General features: G+C 38.6%; 5 protein-coding genes and 1 long non-coding RNA gene across 7 annotated transcripts in view; 4 read left to right on the forward strand and 2 right to left on the reverse strand.

Moving 5' to 3' along the window:
• Window positions 1–1664, forward strand: part of LOC143900659 (receptor-type guanylate cyclase Gyc76C) — a 57301-nt gene extending 55637 nt beyond the window's left edge. Inside the window, exon 20 of the mRNA XM_077412260.1 lies at window positions 50–1664. Within this exon, the coding sequence (XP_077268386.1) occupies window positions 50–940 (891 nt within the window). The 3' untranslated portion in view covers window positions 941–1664. The remainder of the gene's footprint in view (window positions 1–49) is intronic.
• A 493-nt stretch (window positions 1665–2157) lies between these two features.
• Nd-b14 (NADH dehydrogenase (ubiquinone) B14 subunit) lies at window positions 2158–3248 on the reverse strand. 2 transcript variants are annotated; one of them, XM_077412268.1, is made up of 3 exons: window positions 3125–3248; window positions 2933–3048; window positions 2158–2433 (listed from the first exon to the last, which is right to left on the reverse strand). In XM_077412268.1, exons 1-3 carry the CDS (start codon window positions 3246–3248, stop codon window positions 2305–2307), a joined length of 369 nt encoding a protein of 122 aa, XP_077268394.1. In that variant the 3' UTR covers window positions 2158–2304. The 2 variants fall into 2 exon arrangements, with proteins under 2 accessions (XP_077268394.1, XP_077268395.1); XM_077412269.1 differs by lacking the exon at window positions 2158–2433 and adding an exon at window positions 2561–2700.
• A 41-nt stretch (window positions 3249–3289) lies between these two features.
• LOC143900663 (AH receptor-interacting protein-like) lies at window positions 3290–6509 on the forward strand. The gene is made up of 7 exons (XM_077412266.1): window positions 3290–3430; window positions 3503–3607; window positions 3698–3877; window positions 3958–4126; window positions 4290–4476; window positions 4564–4706; window positions 4792–6509. The coding sequence occupies exons 2-7, from the start codon at window positions 3533–3535 to the stop codon at window positions 4992–4994; spliced, it is 957 nt and encodes a 318-aa protein (XP_077268392.1). The 5' UTR covers window positions 3290–3430; window positions 3503–3532; the 3' UTR covers window positions 4995–6509.
• On the forward strand, window positions 6086–9565 carry Pelo (pelota mRNA surveillance and ribosome rescue factor). The gene is made up of 10 exons (XM_077412265.1): window positions 6086–6636; window positions 6931–6989; window positions 7095–7187; window positions 7266–7416; window positions 7863–7976; window positions 8046–8186; window positions 8283–8505; window positions 8607–8799; window positions 8899–9005; window positions 9114–9565. The coding sequence occupies exons 2-10, from the start codon at window positions 6949–6951 to the stop codon at window positions 9206–9208; spliced, it is 1158 nt and encodes a 385-aa protein (XP_077268391.1). The 5' UTR covers window positions 6086–6636; window positions 6931–6948; the 3' UTR covers window positions 9209–9565.
• Window positions 9273–11070, reverse strand: LOC143900665 (uncharacterized). Its single transcript, XR_013257845.1, has 3 exons — window positions 10812–11070; window positions 10497–10675; window positions 9273–10408 (listed from the first exon to the last, which is right to left on the reverse strand). It is a non-coding gene; the product is annotated as an uncharacterized LOC143900665 (long non-coding RNA).
• Window positions 11071–11236: 166 nt separating this feature from the next.
• LOC143900661 (pescadillo homolog) lies at window positions 11237–14086 on the forward strand. Its single transcript, XM_077412264.1, has 8 exons — window positions 11237–11447; window positions 11578–11811; window positions 11885–12392; window positions 12501–12640; window positions 12728–12987; window positions 13079–13266; window positions 13352–13551; window positions 13638–14086. The coding sequence occupies exons 1-8, from the start codon at window positions 11424–11426 to the stop codon at window positions 13899–13901; spliced, it is 1818 nt and encodes a 605-aa protein (XP_077268390.1). The 5' UTR covers window positions 11237–11423; the 3' UTR covers window positions 13902–14086.
• The last annotated feature ends 7411 nt before the right edge of the window (window positions 14087–21497 follow it).

Below are 21497 nucleotides of genomic sequence, written 5' to 3' on the forward strand. Positions count from 1 at the left end.
TTCTCAATTGACTTTTTCTCTAATGAATTGAATCTTCATGTTTCTACAGAACTGTAACGGGGATGAAGATCTTCCACCGCTGTTCTGCAGACCGCGGAAAAGCCCGAAGCTAAATCCAGACTCACGATACGCATCGCTACTAGATGGATTAGGTGCCGGTAGTCGCAGGCAATCATATGTACCATATCCAACAGCAGACGACGCTTCTTCGCAGTGTGGTGGATCTAGTCCAGTTCCGCGATCGTTGCACGCTCGCAAGCTCGAAAGATCTCCCCTATCTCTGACTGAAAGCGTCTCAAAGACCACACTTGACAATGTTTCAGTTCAGGAAGAAGAAGAGCAAAAGCGCTTAGATATCAAGTCAGTCGATGACTTGTTTATAAGCACAAGGCCAAAACTTGGAAAAAACGCGCGTGCATTATCTACCAATGCATCCTCGTCGTCATCGAGCGACAATCCATTCCAGATTTATATTATACATGGATCCCGTTCGCTTGATCCGCTTCCCGTTGATACATTGTCTAACAAACGGTTCTTTTCACCGAACCGTTTCTGGAAGGAAAACGAGCGGATCAGTTCAAAAGCAGATTGTGCTGAAAAAATGCTGAATAACAACTATTCGAACGGTAACATAATAATGTCACACACCGATAATCCCCCGAATGAAGCAGACCCACTGTTAGGGGATGACAATGTGGACAAGAGAGAAATACAAGGGAAGCGTTCGCGCTCGCACTCGCTGGATCAGGTGGTATCTGCATCTAGCATGGACAATGTACCTGATAAAAAATCCTCCCCGCGAAAATTGTTAGAAATTCCGCCTGTTTCAACTATTATACAGATGTTCAACGGGAATGGATTGCGCAACAGCAATGTTTCTTCAAGAAAAGGAATATTAACAGGGTATGATAAGCAAAATGAACGCGAAAGTGTGGTCTAGTTTCGCATTCAAGAATTTTTTATTTCTATGTAACGAACCAAGTAATAGAATCGCGAGAAATAGAATCACGTGTAAAACTATGCGCTGTCAGATGCATAAACTATTCGAAACATTACATTTACGAATCATAAGCATGATTTATTGTTGCCATCTTTTTTCTAGCTTAGATATGTGCAATTTATATGTATATGAAAGTTACCGACTACACTGTATATATTTTTAATATTATTTAGGTATTTTTTAATTCTTCTATTAAGTGTGTGCATTGAGGCGACGTAAAAACAACTTTTACGTGATACAGGACTGCTCTTCTGTTCTTTTCTCTTCGTTAAGATTTTTAATTCGAATGTATAACAGCAAACTATTTTATAAAAATCATGACCAAAGTACACCACGGACACTTAATTCATCTGACAATTCATTCCGTTAGTATGAAAAAGGAAGTAGGCATCGCGCGTAGTCGATGTCAGAATGGTTGATACTTTTATTTTGTAGGTAACTTTTATAATTTTATTTTTACGTGAATCGATAAAATAATATGATAATTATATTGAGATTTATATAGCAGTAAATATGTAAAAGTTACCTAATAAACGAAAAATTCCTCGAGCATTCCAATATCGACTATACATAAACACGCGCGTATAAAATCAAATATGTAGCACATGAATGTATAAGACGTGTATGTGTATGTATATATATACATATATATATATATATATATGTACATATAAAATACGTATATTAGCACACATGTATATCTGTAATATCTGTATATGTCTATACTTGTTCATTGAAGGAAATAAATTGTCCGTATGGCTGTGAGAAGTAAACTAGATTACAGTTAAGGTGCTTAAGTAATATATCATGTTGTCAAATGTATTTAACTAAATAATAATATATCAATGTGAAGATAAAATGTAAATTAAAAGAATCATTACCTTCTATAAGATATAAGAATAAGAAAAAAGTTATTAAACTAGTAAAAAAAGAAAACTACTGAATTATTTTTCTCGTTATACATTTAATATTATTTTCGATGAAACCCGCGCGTGTGTGTAATCATTGGTCATAATAGTAGTAGCCTGATTTATCGGCCCAGCGGGCTCGAATGGTAACGTAATAATTTCTCACATCGATGTGAGCCAGCAGCTAATAAGTTAGGATACTAATAGGGGATGACAATAATGTGGGCGAAAAATGATCCGGCGAATAAATGTATTTTACCGTTATTTATTCATGACACAGAAACCCATCGCTGTCTCAGTTAACTGAAATCGTTGTATTTACATATTATACATAATTATAAATTATGACAATCATATATCTCTACGATGCATCTCATGAACTAACGACGGAGTAAATTAATCTTGACCCTTGAGAAATTTTGACATGAAATCGGTCGGCTTCTTTTCCCAAGTTTCTTTCCAGTAATGCATAAGTCCTCCTTTAGGTTTCCATACGTTAGCTAACTCTTGCAACTCCATTTGACCCTGTTAAATTATACATAACTTCTGTATCAAAAGTAAAATGTAATTATTAAGGAGATTGGTTGCTTAAATCAATATGAAAATCAGAATTAGTTCAAATTTATGAAAGATAAGACGGAGGTTCCTTGTACAACGATTTAAAACCTTAAGAAACAGCTAATTAAATGCATTCAACAATATTCGTTTACCAATACTCATTTAGTTTTCACACGACGAAAACACTTTTTCTCTGCTCTGCCACCTGCCCGCAACGTGACGGCAACCAACCTCCTTAAATCAGTACTAACGCAATTATTTTTGTAGTGTAATAAATCACATGCATGCAATATTTATTTCAAATGTAAATAAAATTTTTTCAGTACTATTATATATATATATATATATATATATATATATATATATATCTTGATTATTACATATACACAACACACAGAAGTTAAATTAGTTACTGCTTTATATAAAGATCAGTTTATATTTTTATATTAAAGATTTTTATTCTTACCCTTATAATCTGTTTGTCTATAATTCTTAAATCAGTCAGATGAGCGTGACGCTTGAACTCCTCCCGTATTTTCCTCTTACATTCTGCTTCAGTTTTTGGAATATCATAACTTAACACTGCAAAAAAGAGGTGAACGTGTTTGAGGATGCACAAGTTTCCAATTTATGATACATGACGATGACAGTTGCGTACATGAGCTTGGTACTTGACGGATCCATGCTTTGTACAACGTGAGCACTTTTCGGCGCGCATCTTCTCGATTAATGGACAGAATCGGCTTCACTTGGCGAACGACGGTCGCAGCTCGGCTGGCCATTTTGATCTATTTAGAGTATTTACTTTTACTCTTTTACTCTTTTGTAGGACAACGGACCGCGTCGAAACCCCCTGTACGCTACCGCCAGTAACATCCGTTCTCGAAATTGATATTACGTAGCCACATTCATTTTCCGACACTGTCGGTAAAACATCATTTCGGGGCGCGTCCGCGCTACATTTGTAAGTCGTAAACAAGTTTTTATCAAAAGTGCAATATTCGTTCTTTAAATATTATCCATTACATATATCTAGATACCGAATACCCGCACATAACCTATTATAATGGATAACGAGTACATAGTCAAAACTGTGGTTCATGCTGGGTCAGAAATGATTAATTTTGTACCAGGAACAAAGGTACGTGTATATCCTGCTTTTTCTAACCATATTCTAACCATACTTGTAAACTTCGTTATGAACGGTTACTTTTAATTAGCTTTCTTCCAGGTTATATTTCACTTTAGAACCACAAAATGCGATTCCGACAAAACAGTGATAGATGACAGTAGGACGATGGGAAATCCAATGGAACTCATATTAGGGAAGAAATTCAAGTTGGAAGTATGGGAAGCAATCGTACAAAAAATGGCATCGAACGAAGTCGCCCGTTTCAAAGTGCATAAAAGTGTACGTTTGTGATACTCACTTGCTACAACTGTGCGCTCAACGCGGCGCGGCGTATACTTTTATGATGAATCCTGTTTTAGCTAGTGACTACGTATCCTTTCGTCTCCAAGACACTGAGAGAGGCTGGCAAGCCGCAATCGCAAAAGCGTAGTCGTCACTGCTGCGGCGTTACTCTCCAGAACGAAGGCATTGGGTACGCCGATCTGGACGAACTTATAAAATATCCTCAAGATTTGGAATTTACAATAGGTACAAATATACTTCGTCGGAACTAAATTATAAGAATTTCCAATATGCTTTTAATGATTTTCTACATTTATCTTTCTTTTTCACGGCGTAAAAGTGCGAAGATAGATTTCAAATAAACCTAGAAAACAGCAGGATTAACAAAAAAAACTCTTGTGTCTTACAGAGCTCGTCAAAGTGGTATTGCCAAATGAATATGAGAAAGAGTCGTGGCAAATGACGGAGAATGAGAAGCTTGAGAGCATTCCGCATCTGAAGGAAAAGGGAAATGCTTTATTCAGAGAAAAAAAACACGACAGCGCGTCCGAAATATACGCAAAGGCGATAGGAATATTAGAACAACTCACGCTAGCGTAAGTGTTTGAAACTCGATTGTGGGGATTAAGACGTAAGAACGCGACCGCGTTATAAATTGTAATAAATCGATGTTTGATTTTTAGCGAAAAACCGAACGACGACGAATGGTTAGCCTTGAATCGAATGAAGATACCGTTGCTTTTGAACTATGCGCAATGTAAATTGTTGAATAAAGAATATTATTCAGTTATCGAACATTGTACAACAGTTCTAAAAACAGAGCCAGGTATGTAGAAATTTATCACGAGATCAACATCGGGTTGCAAAAAAGCAATATCGGAATACTACGGAGTTTTCTTTTTTACTTGCAGATAACGTGAAGGCACTTTATCGAAGGGGTAAGGCTTACATCGGTGCGTGGGACGAAAAAAATGCCATCGGAGATTTAAGGAAGGCTGCTGAAATTGATCCCTCTCTACGGAATACTGTCGAAAAGGAATTGCAGGCATTTGCAGCAGCCGTCAAAGAGAAGGACAGTGTACAAAAAGAGAAATTATCAAAAATGTTTAAATGAGCTTATAAAGCTTATTTCGGTGTTATTAACGTGAAATTTAAGTATTTGCATCGAGTCACTTTATATAAATCGTTCTTTTTTTTCTTTTTTTTTCTTTTAAGAATAGACTAGCTTTTTATTGAATTCCATCACTAAATGCCTATATCTAATATATTCTGAAAACAATATTAAATCTATTGTGTATATGCGTTAGAGATTTAGAGAGAAATAATCTATCGCACAAAACATATCATTATATAAATTTCTTATCGTGCAAGTATACTTAAGAGATAAGAATTATGTGCATTAATATAAATCATTGTAAAAAGAACACTATTATTGATGATAAAAAAACTGATATATTTATTATTTATTGTTATAAATAAGGGACAAGAAAATAAACTATATATATTATTAACACTCATGTTTTTTAATGTAAAGTTTTGAAAGGTACGAAGTAATGAACCGATTTATTATGTAAACGTAATTATTTGAGATTTGTTAATTATCACGCAGAGCATTTTTTTTTTTTTTTTTTTTTTTTTTTTCCCACATACGAATAGTGCCATCTGGGCTGCATTCGGAAACGTACCCGGGTACACACGGGGCACACGGGTATACTCCCTTCTCCTTCTAACTCGCTGAGGTAGAAAGAGAAGGGAGTATACTCGTGTGCACACTGCACTCGGGTGACGTTTCCGAATGCAGCCTTGTAGGAGATAAATTTGAAGTTATCTACGCGAATCACGTTTACGAAGATTGCGAATGGTTGCGAGTGAATCGCCGATTGAAAAACGAAGAGTATCACGTTTGACATATGGCTTGGCCACGCGTGGCCAGTAAACGCTCCTCTACGTCGCGTGACGTGTTCTTCGAAAAAGGCGGGATCTCTCCCATCTTCGCCGATTAATTTCGCTCGCGTTCTCATTTGTATCTCTCTGCGATTCATCATCTTCGTATAAATTTTCCGACGTTCGTGCCTCTTTCTCTCCTTCCGTTGTTATCTTTCGCGCTAAGTATTTCGCGGAAATACTTTGATGACAGCTGAGACCTGAGACAGATTCGCGGTGAACGGCGAATCGAGAATGTCGACGATGGTTCGCACGTTCACGATGGCATTGAATTTTGCGCGCGAAACAGATTTTGCGAAAAAATACTATTGAGAAAAGAATAATATCGATTCGTTACGGTACACGGTACACGTGTACACACACGCCACAGTTAGCAACAGCGAGATTCTTGGTCGGATCGGATTTGAACTCGGATCCTCCGGCTCTCTGCGCCACGATCGCCACGATCTTGCCCAGTGCTCTTTGGAATAAGTGGTTGTCTCTCGACAATACGATCCAAAATTAATACTCCGGACTAGTCCGGACTCCGTCAATGCGAAAACATCCGACTACCTATGGTAACAAGCTAAAAACTTTTGGACGGTTCTGTTCTACGGACTACGGTTATGTAGGAGATAAATTTGAGGTTATCTACGAATCACGTTTACGAAGATTGCGAATGGTTGCGAACGTGGTTGCGAGTGAATCGCCGATTGAAAAACGAGGAGTATCATGTTTGACATATGGCTTGATTTATTGTGCGACGCTTCGAGTAATGAAAACATGAATTCGACAATGTTCCTAAAGATATAATCGTGCAATAAATATTAAAGGTAAATTTCTGATTCTGTTATGACTCTTGGATGTTTTCGAACCAAGTATCATCATGGTTTAACCTATATATACGAGTTTTCCTTTTCTTCTACAATATATACAATATATTGTTTATTTCTCGCAGTAATACGTTTGTACGTTAAATTTCTTTCCATATATTACTTTTTACATAATATAAAATTTTGACGAAGAAGCATATTTACATTAAGTTTAATTTATAAAACTCTTAACTGTGCGTGACAATAAATGTCTCGTTTATAGAAAATATATAACTTGTATTTTTTATATTTAAGATAAAAATATTCGTCAAGATGAAGTTAGTATCGAGATACGTAGATAAAGATGGAGAAGGGTAAATATATACATATATATATATATATATATATATATCTTGCGTATAATATATTAATATAATCTTAAGACTGAACGTGTAATACTAGATTTAATGAATCTCTAGGCGAGTGTCCCTTGTCCCTGAAAATACCGAGGATATGTGGCACGCTTATAATCTCATTAGCGAAGGAGACTTTGTAAGCTGTTCTACTATCAGGTATGTTCAAATTTGTGTAATAATGTTACGCTTAATTTGAACCAATACTATTTTGTCGATTCTCTGTATTTAACTTAGGAAAGTGCAAACGGAATCCGCAACTGGTAGCTCTAACAGCTATAGAGTCAGAACTACTTTAACGATATGTGTAGAAAATATTGATTTTGATACGCAAGCGTGTGTTCTACGACTTAAAGGTAGAAATGTGGAAGAAAATAAGTATGTTAAGGTAAGCTAAATGGCGATACTTAGATTTTAATTGCAGTTGATTTCTATTGATGTTTAAAAGAATGTCTCATATTAGTGCTAAGTGGTCATTACGTATCATTGAAGCGCACACGTTATGTCAGGTTTTACAGTGAATTTTCTCAAGTACATGATGCTAAAATAGGTTAAAACAGTCCATTTGTAATTGGTTTTGTACATTTACGTTAAATAATTTTTTTTTGTTCACATTTCTATTTACGTTATTATTTGCATTATGTTGGTATTAGTAAAGGAATTGACTCATATTTTAGACCATCCGACGGTAAACGATCTCAATTATAGAACCTTGTGTGTCAGAGTTATTCTTCATATATATTTTTATGCACACTTAGCTCTGACAGTCATTATTTTAAATATTAAATTAGTAAAATGTTTGATTTGTAATTATATTTGTTTTTTATTTTACAGACAGGAGCATATCACACACTGGATGTTGAGCAAAATCGGAAATTCAGTATTACTAAAACTAAATGGGATTCTATCGCTTTGGAAAGAGTCGATACTGCATGCGACCCTGCACAGGTTAATAATTTTCGAAAAAGAAAGATTTATATATATTTACTGTAACTTTATTTTTTTATTTCGTTTTAGAATGCTGATGTAGCTGCTGCAATTATGCAAGAAGGCATAGCACAAATTTGTTTGATAACTTCCAACATGACAATAGTCCGTGTGAAAATTGATCAAGTTATACCGAGGAAGAGGAAAGGACACGTTTCGCAACATGAAAAGGTTCGAGAAACATTACGCTAGTATTAAAACGTATAGAAACATTTTATGCGGACAAGTATAAAAAGAATTTCTAACTGGACATACATACATATTTAGGGTTTGGCGCGATTTTACGAGAGCATTATGCAAGGCATATTAAGGCACGTCAATTTTGATCTGGTGAAATGCGTTATTCTTGCCAGCCCTGGTTTTGTGAAAGATCAATTTATGGATTACATGATACAACAAGCTGTTAAATCTGATAATAAAGTAATCCTAGATAATAAAAGTAAATTTTTGCTAGTTCACACTAGTTCGGGTTTTAAACATTCGTTAAAAGGTAGTGTATATGTATCTATAAAATCTCAAGGAGCATAATGCTTGCAAAGTACAATTGTCTCTTGTTGTACCGATATTTACTGTGATCCATTGTTACGACAGAAGTTCTAGCTGATCCTGCTGTAGTCTCTCGAATTTCTGATACTAAAGCAGCGGGAGAAGTAAAGGCTCTAGAGGCATTTTATAATATTCTGCAGACGGATCCTGCTAGAGCATTTTATGGCAAGAAACATGTTGAAAAAGCCAGCGCTGCTCAAGCGGTGGAAACTCTACTTATATCAGATAAATTATTCAGGTGATTTTATTACCCTCCTACTTGTCTCAATATTAATTTTACATGATTCTACTTTATAATACATTTCTTGTACTTTTGTTTCCAACCATCGTGGTTCAGGTGTCAAGACGTAGCGCTGAGAAAGGAATATGTTGAGCTGGTTGAAAGTGTGAAAGACTCGGGTGGCGATGTTAAAATATTTTCGAGTCTGCATGTCTCGGGTGAACGTAAGTCTTGTATGAATAATATCCATCTCAAAATATAAATAAAATATATTTATTGTATCTCAATGTACATAATTATGTATTGAAACAAAATTACGATTTTGTTTTCAGAATTAGAACAATTAACTGGGATAGCAGCTTTATTACGTTTTCCAATGCCGGAGCTGGAAGACGAAAGCGAGGATGGTAGCGACTCGGAAGATTAGAAGCACTATTAATATGCTAACAATTTTGTATATATTTGTGCTGTGCGCAATCAAAAATATCATGTTAATAGTAAAAAGAACAAATCTTTATATTTATTTATTAACCATACGAGAGGTTTGCATTTTCATTCATAGTTTAAATCACAGTACAATCTGAAAATGTTGCATCTAGAAATGTGTTATATTGCGATCGCTTGTGTATTATCGCTATGTGAAGAAACAAGTACGAAACTTTCATACGACATACATCGTAACTTAATATCTCACTAGTAGTATATTTTGCGTTGCTCGGAAAAATTCATGAATATGATTGAATTAACAATTAATTTACATCAATAAAGAAGAAATTAATGAATATACAGGGTGTCCCAAATTTTTCCGGACAAACTTTAGTAGATGGTCTATGAGCAGAAATAGGAATGTTACATAAATGTAGCTTTCAAAATGCGTTGTTAGAAAAAAAGTTAGCAAAAATATGAAATACATAAATAAGGAACAATTTCAATCGAGTTTACATTTGGTTGTACCGTCCGCCCACATCGATACAAGCCGTACATCGGTTTAATACTGAATTTGTCATCTTAAGAATTTCTTGCCGATTTTGCTTTATCTCTTTAGCTGCGTTGATAATTCTTTGTATTAATTCGTCTCTTGACTTGACTTTTGTTCGATAAACTTTTTTTTTCATTGTACTCCACATATAGAAGTCTAACGGCGTAAGATCCGGTGATTTTGGAGGCCAAGATATCGGACTTTCTCGACCAATCCACCTTTCGGGATAATGTTCGTTCAACCACCGTTGTACTTGTTTTCCAGAATATGCTGAGAATCCATTTAGCTGTAGCCACATGTTTTGGCGAGACAGTAAAGGTACATCTTCGAGAGCAATTGTTAAATCATTACTGAGAAAGTTTAAAAAAGAATGCGCAGTTAAATGTTCCGGCAAGAAATAGGGACCAATTAGCATGTCGTTGTACATCCCCATCCATACATTACAGCTGAAGTCACGTTGCAAACATTTTTCTAGCACAGCGCATGGATCTTCGTATGGCCTTACCCATACATGGTTGCTTTTAACTTTGACAATACCACTTCTCGTAAATATAGCCTTGTCGGTCCATAGTATCCTTGATGGGAAAAGGTCATCTTTTTGTACTTGTTGCACGTACCATTCACAGAATTGTATTCGCCTTTCCTGATCTGTTGGCAGAAGTTTTTATATGTATCAGTGTGAAATGATAGGCCAGGGATACCTGTTTGCCAGCTCGCATTGTTCTCCAAACCTTACTTCGAAATTTCTGTAGCTGATATGACGTTGGCCAAATCCTTGCGGTAGGGCCATTATTAAGACTTTTTTTAGAACAAAGCATAGCTCCACGCTGTTCTGCACACGGACGAAATGAACTGGTCAAGCGTAATTGCAAATAAATATACTGGTAAAGACTGCACGTGTGATATGTAACATCCCTGTATATAATTGATAAATATACTTAATATATACTTACATACACACACACGGAAGTAAAATATAAGTATATTAATATACAATAAATACATATAAGTACATCTGAGAGCGGCGTTTTGCTTGATACAATTTACTTACGTTTTACTCGACTGCTTGATAGCTCGCATTCACTTTCAACTGTTTTAACAGTGGAACTATTTGGCGGGAGACCACATTGCGAATTGACTTGTTCTTCTTCTTCGCGATTGGCCACGTTCGGCAGACCATTTCATTTATTTTGCAACTGTTGGAAGTTTTCCAGTGGGACTCAATTGACCATGTTGACCAATTGGCTGATTTAAAATAAAAATATCTGATTGGCTAGTTTCAGTGGAAGAATTCCGGGCACTGGGGGCAGTGGGGGCTGTGGAGGTGGAGGTCAATCGCAACGTGGTCAAACGGGACGATCCTCGCTGATCGCTCATGAAGTTTTCTGTGAGCTCCAGGATTGGATTATTCCTCTAGATCTATTCCTCTAACAAAGAATAATCTGGACGTCACTGGAAAGCAGAGCTCTCATTGGATATCGCTCATCGCTTATCGCGTCTGGTGCGCGAGCGGCGAGCGCCATAAGAATAAGAAAAGAAGATACCTTTCTTCTTTCTTCTCTATCGACGTGCTCTTGCACGTGTTGCGTGTTTAGGCTTGTGCATTTTACATGTTGGCACGTAATTTTATTATATTTAAGTATTAAATATAAAGCACATCACAATGGTTGTAATAGGTAAAAAGAAGGTGAGTGGATTATTTTATTTGATATATTTACCTCATTTTGTCTAGACGAGGAGGTTATGTTAAAATTTCTGTGGAAACTTAATGGAGCGACACTCCTGTGGATGAAAATCGATATCTTTGAAATTTGCAGTATCAGAGTGGCGAGGGAGCGCAATTTATGACGAGGAGAGCTGCCCTCAGGAAATTACAATTGACGCTAAACGATTTCCGCAAGTTATGTATATTGAAAGGTATATACCCAAGGGAGCCACGCAACCGTAAAAGAGCACAGAAGGGTGAGCCTGGCATTAAAACCTTGTATCACAAGAAGGATATACAATTTTTGATGCACGAACCAATCATATGGAAATTAAGAGAGTACAAGGTATAACATAACTTGGAATCAAATGTTTACAGTGGTTTATAAGTGTAGCTTTATATTGGCATATGTTTTTCAGATATTTAACAGAAAAGTTGGACGTGCGAAGGCAATGAGAGATTTTGCCCAAGTAAAGAGATATTTGAGTAACCATCCTACATTAAAGATAGATCATATAGTCAAGGAGCGTTATCCAACTTTCATAGATGCGTTACGCGACTTGGACGATTGTCTGACTCTCTGCTTTTTATTCAGCACATTTCCGTCATTGGCTCATATACCGAGAGATCAGTCATTGTTGTGTAGGCGATTAACGATGGAATTCCTTCACGCCGTTATTGCTGCCAAAGCATTGCGTAAAGTGTTCATATCCATCAAAGGCTACTACTACCAGGCGGAGATAAAAGGGCAAACGATAACGTGGATAGTGCCGCATCACTTTTGTTTCGAGCCTCAAGCAAAGAACGAAGTTGATTTTAAAATCATGTCTACGTTTGTAGAATTCTATATCGTGATGCTTGGTTTTGTGAATTACAGACTGTATCATACTCTGAATTTGCATTATCCTCCAAAATTGACAAATTCTGGTGAGTAAGATTATATAATTATTATTAACACAAATTACCGATATATTTAACATTTCAAAAATATGCGAAACTTAATTTAATTATAAAATTAAATTTTCTATTATACAGGAAATGTTGAACAAACACTGGTTGATGAAGAAGCGTACGTCTCGGAGAGAATAAATGCGTTAAATGTTCCATTAATCAATTTAGATTCTTCAGTACCAGCGGCTGAAGATGACGATATTGAAATAGATCAATTTTCAAATGTAAGTAAAAGTGCTAACTCTAATTTTATATTTGATACGTCAATTGTGTAGATAACATCTGAATATATTATTGATTGTGCTTTTTAGGAGACAGACACTGCCAAGGTCGAAGCTGCTAAGGCAGAAGCTGAAAAAATACGGAAACTGAGAAATTTATTTAAAGGCATAAAAGTTTTTATTAATAGAGAGGTTCCCAGGGAGCCATTAGTATTTATTTTACGTTGCTTTGGCGGAGAAGTGTCTTGGGATAAGTTACTCTTTGTCGGGGCCACTTTCGATGAGAATGATGAAACGATAACTCACCAGATTGTTGATAGACCAAGCATGAATAAACAATATATATCGAGGTGCTATATCTCTGTTTTAAATCTGGTTTATTAGGTTTAGTGTTTTTATGCATACAAACTTTTCTTAATTCTCAATATAATTTTCTTTTAGATATTACGTTCAGCCACAATGGGTGTTCGACAGTGTGAACGCCAGGGAAGTATTGCCCGTAGAGAAATACTTAATGGGTGCTATACTTCCACCTCATCTCTCACCATTTACAGAAGGTCGGCAAGATCAAACGTACATTCCTCCAGAGGAGCGTGCTCTCATGGACCCTGATTATAAACTAAACAATCGTAAGATTTTGATTTTGGATGAGTATGTAGAAATTAAAGATGGAATTCTATCTAATTTAAATTTGACTTATATTTGTTCGTTTAGTGGAACCAGAGTCAGATGAAGAAGAGGAGGATGTTGATGACAAGAACGAGAATGAAGAAGAGAAAATTGAAGCTGAGAACGATTTGAGTTCAGGAAGCGATGAGGAAATGGAAGACGAGGAAGAGGACGACGATAATGATGTACAGATTACTGAGGATAAAGAGAAGGAGAAAATGAAGAAAGAAGCTCAATTACAAGAGGTTTTGTTATTGCAATTTTCTATAATTAATTTTTGAAATAATTTAGCGAAAATTGATTTTTGCTATTAATATTTATAAATTTGCAGAAAAAGAAGATGAAGGTACAGACTGGTGAGATCACGGAGGAAATTCCCTGGGAGAAAGCCCGATTGGAGAAGCAGGAGTACCGTCTCAGAGAGAAGATGATTAAGAAGAAACATCGCAAATTGTACAAGAGTATGATGAAAGGTAGAGAAGAAAGAGCTAAACAAATCTGGCTCTTGCGAAAGAAGAGGCGTATCCACGATGCTAAGGAGAAAGAGAAGCGAAAAGAGCAAAGGAAAGCAAACAGGGATAAATTTATCAAATAAAATAACGATAGACTACTTAAATACAAAATAAAATAAATCCTTTATGTATTCCATTTCCTATACTTGATAATAAATATACGAAGGAAGAATAAAATAAGAAATGTTGTAAAATGTATATTTCATCCATAATACGCTACGATTATTATGTAGCAGCTGCGAGATTACATAAAAATTTTTCATTTGAATCGTTTTTACGTATATTTCTTTTTTATATAAATCAGCTGTAATATATTCTGTAATCAGTGTAACATATTGAGTAATTGCAGGATGCAGAGACGCTCGTGCGAGATTATAGCTTCTCCGCGAATCGACAGATACAGTTATGTATAATGGCAGATGCCTTTTTACCTAGTCCTCCCACCGGAAGCCCACGCGCTTGACGATCCTGGTCTTTTTCAGCGAAGGACCCTGAAGGCCAGTCCACCCACGCACACTGGCCCACGCAAAACTTTCTATATATGCGCGGGTCAGATCGCGGCTGCCATTTACCCATGGACCATCGAGCTGGGTGAAATTCGAAATCCCCATCAATAATGCAAACTTCTGACATTTAAATGATTTATTTCAGATTTTATTTCTTCGCGATGTGTCAGATCCGGGATTTTCGGATGCGCTGCAGGCCAAGCTCGACAAGAGGGTGCTCTCTCTCTCTCTTCTAAGAGCCATTTATTTTTTCGCACGTGCATCGCGCAATAGTCTCCCGTTGCGCCAAGCCCTCTGTAAAAATTCCTTCGCGTCTCGCCGATCTCCCACGAACGCGGTAGAGGTTGTACGCGCGTTGATCTTGAAGGAACTGCGGAGTGGAAGGCTGCTGGGCTGCTTGGTAATAGGGCACGTTTCTCTTAATTGGGTTGTCGATACCATACGCCGCCTGCGATCGTCCCCGTGACTTTCGCGATAGGCGAACCTATGCGAACTACAACTATAGTATCGAAGGACAGAGTCATTTGATAGCGGATACATTATTGCCCAGTGCATCCGGCCGCAGTCCGCAGTCCGCGTACCAGCCGCGCATCACCTTGAATCGAGCCTCCGGTGTGACGCCGCGAGTGGGATGCAACTGGAACGTGTTTCTGGAGCTGCGCATACCTCTACCGTAACGAATTATCATTTTTTATGTTTATTAATAACCGATGAGGGTATCATCCTGGGATATTCGAAAGTCGGATGTCCGCTGCGAATTTCAATTAAATATTGATTAACAATTCGAGGATAATTTTATAATTTGTATTTATGCTTTAATTTCGAGAATTGTAATTAATCGTGGGCAATTAACCGAGAAAAATTTCTAATCGGCGAGACTTTTGCCATACGTTTTTCACTCTCGTTTCCTTTCTCGTTTCATTTCTCACGCACGGCCGACAGCGGCGTACTTAAGTGCGACAGCATTTTTTTTTTTTTTTTTTTTTTTTTACTATATGGGCCGGTATCACAGTCTTCGATTAACGTGATCCTCCGATTAAACTCACTCTTCGTCTCTTTCTAGGGGGACAGTTAGAAAGAGATGCAGAGTGAGTTTAATCGGAGGATTACGTTAATCGGAGACTGTGATACCGGCCCTATATATATTTAGCACCGCGAAAGTATAAGGATCGGATTCACCGTTGCTACGTGTCATTGCAATTTTCGTCGCGCACGCAGTCAGTGCGCGACGCAAGCTTCTTTCAAGTTCCGAATGCCAGGCACGTTCTCTTCGCGCGACCTGTCGCGCCTGCGAGCTGCGAACCGTCCCGATCGCTTCCAGAGTCTCATCGTGGACGTGGAATCTCCTCGATGAGCTCTCGTTCCCAACGTTCTTCGTCAAGCGCTTCAATCCGCAATATAATTCTTACGTATTCTGATACAGATCAGTCCGGATGAGTGGCACATGACGCGATGTTTATTCATGAGTTTCTTTGGATCGCGTAGGGGGAATGCCGAAGAATGCGCATCCGATCCGAGCCGCGTCGTCTCTTCGAATCCTCGAGACATCGCGCTTTGGGGAAAAAGATGAACGGTAGAACGATTAAATTACTTTATGTAATTCCGACCGCAAATTTTTCACGCTCGCCCGTGAAGAATTCACATGCGCGCGTATAGCGTGTTAATTCTCGCAATGTGGTAAATTACGTCGCGGCGGCAACTCTGGGATGGAAAACGCCTCGGACGGGGGAAGAAAAACGTCGCGAGCCGGTCGCATCGATTTCTTCGGTTATTTGCAATGATGACCGAACCGATGTCGGTTCGATGTTCGCCGTCGCGACGGCGAGGGACCAACACGGGAGAACTCTGGAGAAGTGGAGAACGAGACCGCGGGGCCCGCGTACGTATGTATATGCTTACGCGCGTGTGCATGTGTGTGTGTATGTGTGTGTGTGAGCGCGCGCTGCGTGGTACATTGGGCGTTTACGTCATTCTCGCTATTCCTGTTCCAGGTTCTCCCAGCCCATCTTCGTCCGGCATGTCCTGAAAAACCGTTGCCCTCGGAAACCTTGCGCGCGAGAATATCTTAGAAGAGATCCCTAATCGCGGCTTCTTCTCGCCCTCTCCTCTTTCACGAGTCTTCCGCGAGTGACCTCGACGACGCTCCGTCGCGTCGCGTCGTCCGTTACGGATTCGTAAATCGTGGTCTTGGCGCCGCGACAATGTCAGGATACGCCCATATATCGTCCTTTCACGCGAAACCGAAGCTATAATAAATATCCTGCGTGCTCCATTAGGCAGGACGGGTTAATTTAATTATCTAGCCACGATGAGTCACGGTTCAAATTTGCCTCAACCTGCTGTACTTCAATTTATACTTTAACACGTTAGGTAAGTTAAATTATATTCTTCCAAAATTCTATTGTCTCTAATTCCTAATGATCATTCCACGTCCTTATTTTCTCAAGCGTATTATCGCGTACCACAGAAATTATTTTATCGCGCTACTTAAAAAGCTGAAACATTATTTATATCCTCCAAGTTGCCTTTCAAGTCACTTTTATTTCTTATTTCGGTCACTTTTTTAAATAATTCGCTCTCGTTTCTTATTACACAGAGAAAGAAGTTGTTATTGTACAGACGTGTTTTTTTAAAATAATAAACTATTCTCTTTTTCTTTTTTGCTTTCCTTCTAAAGGAAGAAGCTTACTCTTCGCGACATTTTATTTGCAGGATTCGATTGTGTTTTCTGCGGTAAGATATGTTTCTTGGGGAATTTATTACCGTCGTCAACGACTGTCTTTTGCGATTTTCGAGCTTTTCCTTCGAAATGAACATATACCGCGGCACTCGATTTGGCCCGAGATGTGGGGGACAGCGTGGGACGCGCACGGACATTCGACTGCCCACGTAGCCGACCGTAACATACCCGGCTTGCGAAATGTCGGGGTCTCGAAAATTCCGCTCCGCGAAGCCGCCAATTTCGGAGAAAGTGTCATTCGCGCAATTTTCTACCTACCTTGTTCTAAAATGCTGCAACGGCAGCTCACCCTGAAGAGAATCGAGTTGGCAATTGACAACGTTCGTCGAGAGAACGCATTTTACACAAATTTTAGTTTTTATTTCGAAGTTAGCGAACAGCGTAAGCATTTCCCAGAAAATTTAAATATTTCTTTTGTTTAGTTCCTTTTTTAATAAGAATTAAAACTTATATAATAAAGAAGTCACTCGTTTTAAGCGAAACAGCCAACATATGAGCAGAAGAAGAATGTTTAAAGTAATATCTAATTTATTCTCAACAGCTGAGTAAAATTGAACGTTTCGTCTGTACTTAGGAATTGGATAAGAAAATATTTATCTTTAGTCACTCGTTAAAGAAAAAATGATAAAAAAATTTTAAAAATTTAATTTCTTGATAAAAGTTAAATATACAAAAACTTAAAAGGTAAGTAAGGTAAACGGCCCAGTTACAGGCACTGTCCTAGTTTCCGGCACCGACGGTACATTTATATTTGTAATAAATAAAGTTTTCGTCAAATATTAAAAAAATTACAAGCAAATTAAAAAGCGTTTTTTACTGTTGATTATTGCATAAACACTTTTTTTTTTAATTTTTCATACTTAAATTACCGACAGTGAATGGGGCGACTCGCGCGTTTCAGTGGCTCCCGAAGGGCATTCCTAGGTGACACACCTTAGTGGTAGCGAACGTCAAACTGCTGATTTTTAGTATTATGTAAGTGTTAAAACGTCATAATGGTTATATGAACATGTTCAGCACGAATCACATTATCGATTAGATAAGTAATACTTTATCTGTATGTTAGTTTTTCCCTTAAATTCCCGATGCCAAGAAGTGCGTCACGTAATGAAGGTTATGTTTCACTTTTTGGCACAGAGTTTGTAATATGTTGCATCATCAATTTTGCTTTATTATTCTAGAAATTGAGGTAGATTTATTTATACTTGTAACTCGAAAATTTATAATAAAAAACATTTTTTATGAAAAAAATAATTCTAAGGAATTTTTATGTTTGTTTGAAATTTATTAATTATTCAACACTTTTTGACACTTTTTTTACGCTACAGATAAAGTTTGTTTTCTGTGTTTTATTTTCACCTATCTTATTTTTTGTATTTTAAAGTAATATATAAAAAATCTGTTGTAACAGAGTTAAGCACAGATAGAGAAAAAAGTGATGGAGACTTTGGACTCTTCGAAGGTAGCTAATTTTATCTCATACATCTTATATTATATGTAGTTTTTGCATAGAGGTTGGCAAAATATAATACCTTCCAGAGAGCTAATTAGTAATTAAACATTGATTATTACAGCTAAAATTATACGCAGGACAATTTAAGTAACTGTGACGTCTCGAAGTGCCGAAAATTGGGCCCGTTGGTGCCATAAAGTGCGGCAGAGCACTTCGATAGTGCCAAAAACGCCGGCAGTAACGGGCATTATAAAAATAATTATTTATTTATTAGAACTGAATGATTTAACTAAAAATATAGGTGAATCTTACTCAGAAAGCTTTAATGCACGTGTTAAAATAGTTTGTTTGGGGTTTAACAATATATCGCGTTCGTAAATAATAGAAAATCAGGGCCGCTGCTATAAAGGTGCCTATAACTGGGCCGTTTACCTTATTTCTTCGATTTACTTTCTCTGCATTCAGTTGCACAAATTTATTCCAAGAAAAAGATAAAATCAAAAACGAAAGAGACAGAGAATATTCATTTTGTCTTGCGTAAGGAACGAGACGCGAGTAAATAACATCCTTAAATAAAAAGAGAAAACAATTTCAAAGATGAGGAAAATTAACCTAATATAAGGTATATAAAATCACCTATTTTCCTTTATAAGATCTGCCTCCTTTTGGCGTAAAAGAGGATTAGCGTTGGGTAGCTGCGAAGTAAGACGCGCGCGCATAGCGAGGGAATGGAAATTAAGAAGACAGCAAACGGGTGCTCGCCACGAGGCCGGATAATAAGCGAATAATTACGCAAGCGAGGTAACCGCGGGATAGAGTTGTTAATGCGCATCGCGGCGGATAATGAGGTGTATTGAGAACCGAAAGTAAAGTGGCTTCCGTTCCCGGAGCTTCCGTCACGCGGCGTGGCTCGCGTATACAGCTGAAGGATCCGTTGCCGGTACATCCATCGTGTCCATGAATCTTTCGGTCGTTGATTCTAGTTAAGAATAACTCGACGCAGTGACGAACGTAGACGTTTTGGCGCCCCGGAGCTTATACCGTACCTATGTACACATGCCGCGGGACATCCTCGCCGAACGATTTCTCGTAGCTCCGTTTGTGCTCGTAATCCGGTAGTCTTAACACAGCGTGATGTAATAAATTATAAAAAGAATACGGACGTTAATCATCGTTTGCACGATCGCTGCGCCGGCCGCTGAGCTCGTCATTCTTTCGGTGACTTCAACGGCCGACGTGAATGGACGGGACGACGTCACTCGGTAATCTCAACGCCCGGTCTAAGAATGTCGTCTTGTGGATGTAGACAATGTAGACATGCTCTTTTGACTTGCGTGCTGTCATCATATCGCTCTCGAGTGTCATCGTATCATCGTTCTCTCTGGTAGAAAAAAGTACGCGATAGCTCGCTGGCGCCAACCGTAATTTCACTAATTTGGTACACAAGAATCACGCATGGATAAAGGAGTTCGATTAGTTTGATCTTGATAATAATAATGCTTTTTCTCCGTTTCCCCAGCTTATTTCTCCTCTCGTTAATCAACTCGATGATAAAAGATAGGACAATATAATTTTTTTAACGTGCAAAGAATCATTTAATTGCTTTAGTCGCGCGTCGGTTACCGATCATTGTGATCACGACGTTCGCACGTGACACTCGTTTAAATAGCTCGGGACGGTCAGCGCGTTACGGCATCAGCTAATCTAGGAATTCCTGTTGCACGCGCGCGGCTCGCGGAAAGAAGCGCATTATCGGATGTTATGTTGCGATGCGTACGCGGCTCCCATTGTTGCGCAACGCGATGATGAATCAACGGATCGGCGGCGATCATTCACTGCGCCGTGCCGCCGGGGAGACAGACGCGTGCCCAACAACGCCGCGTTCGCAAATTGGCCAATTATCACGGTAAAACCATCGTTCTAGCACCGGTCCGGCACACGCACACCGCGCTATCGGAATGATGCGCGCGGCGCGGCGAAAATACCGCTTATAGGCGAAGCGTTATTGAGCTTACGCTCGCGAACGATAAATATATCTGCCAGTAATTGCGCCTCTCTTCCCTCCACCCACTTGTTTTCGCGACGAGTCTACTCCGCGACTCCGCGCAGATAATTATTTACGTTAATAAAGGAACGCGCTGAGGACCCTCGGGATCCTTCTCGTCGGCGTGATATCGCGCGTAAGCAAAGGGGAACGAGATATCTTGCCGGCACGCCGCGCCGCGCCGCGCCGCGGCCGCCGCCGACGAGTTTATACATTACCGGAGATGCTTATCCCCGCTTCGCGTAATCATGTGCCTACGCTGATAAATGCGGATGTATAAATTACAAAATTTTGTTTGCTTATATATTTCACTGCGGTCATCGTCGGCGCGACGTGCCATTATACGGACTGCAGATAATTAGGTACGGCAAAATTGATCTTCCTTATCTCTCAATATATATACGTGTATACGTTTATCGTACGATTTATGGAAAGGCGTGCAAATTTAAACTTATTGTTTTTGCAAAAGAAAAAGCCAAAGAAAGTGATGATCGAAATTATCTCGATGAAAAAGGTAAAAGAAACGTATTCTTTTTTTTTTATTACTTAATCCCTCGAGATTATCTGGTTATATTATACGATTATATTATCTTCTCGTTATCCTCGTTCCACGGGACACGCGACTAAAGGGTAAACGTCCTGGTATCTCATTTCGCGTCTTTGCGCGGCCGGCGCGTGCCCTAAAAAGACATCGGTTTGCAAGGTGGTTTCGCAACCAACACCCAGCCACCGTCGTCGCGCAGCTTTTGAAATCCGATCGAGCCGATCGCCGCAGGTCGAACCTGCCGACGCCAGTCGTTCGCAGGTCCCGGCGAGGCGGATGAGACGGCGTCGTCGAAGGGAATACGAAATGAACGCGCTCCGTCGCGAACCCGTTACCCACACCAGCGCGAGAATCGGCTTGTATACGAGCGCGTCTCGCAGGAATTCATCGAG

This window comes from Temnothorax americanus, unplaced genomic scaffold, assembly GCF_048541705.1.
Source record: "Temnothorax americanus isolate GAGA-0224 unplaced genomic scaffold, ASM4854170v1 Scaffold3, whole genome shotgun sequence".
Taxonomy (NCBI): domain Eukaryota; kingdom Metazoa; phylum Arthropoda; class Insecta; order Hymenoptera; family Formicidae; genus Temnothorax; species Temnothorax americanus.

Bases quoted from the DNA above. Each gene is read 5' to 3' on its own strand.
- Pelo (XM_077412265.1), top strand. From the start codon at position 6,949: ATGAAGTTAGTATCGAGATACGTAGATAAAGATGGAGAAGG. The intron at 7,977-8,045 runs GTTAATAATTTT...ATTTCGTTTTAG, and splicing joins CTGCATGCGACCCTGCACAG to AATGCTGATGTAGCTGCTGC. The intron at 8,187-8,282 runs GTTCGAGAAACA...ATACATATTTAG, and splicing joins ACGTTTCGCAACATGAAAAG to GGTTTGGCGCGATTTTACGA.
- Nd-b14 (XM_077412268.1), bottom strand. From the start codon at position 3,248: ATGGCCAGCCGAGCTGCGACCGTCGTTCGCCAAGTGAAGCCGATTCTG. The intron at 3,049-3,124 runs GTACGCAACTGT...TCTTTTTTGCAG, and splicing joins CCGTCAAGTACCAAGCTCAT to TGTTAAGTTATGATATTCCA. The intron at 2,434-2,932 runs GTAAGAATAAAA...ATAATTTAACAG, and splicing joins TAGACAAACAGATTATAAGG to GGTCAAATGGAGTTGCAAGA.
- LOC143900661 (XM_077412264.1), top strand. From the start codon at position 11,424: ATGGTTGTAATAGGTAAAAAGAAG. The intron at 11,812-11,884 runs GTATAACATAAC...TATGTTTTTCAG, and splicing joins GGAAATTAAGAGAGTACAAG to ATATTTAACAGAAAAGTTGG. The intron at 12,393-12,500 runs GTGAGTAAGATT...TCTATTATACAG, and splicing joins TCCAAAATTGACAAATTCTG to GAAATGTTGAACAAACACTG.
- LOC143900663 (XM_077412266.1), top strand. From the start codon at position 3,533: ATGGATAACGAGTACATAGTCAAAACTGTGGTTCATGCTGGGTCAGAA. The intron at 3,608-3,697 runs GTACGTGTATAT...GCTTTCTTCCAG, and splicing joins ATTTTGTACCAGGAACAAAG to GTTATATTTCACTTTAGAAC. The intron at 4,477-4,563 runs GTAAGTGTTTGA...TTTGATTTTTAG, and splicing joins TTAGAACAACTCACGCTAGC to CGAAAAACCGAACGACGACG.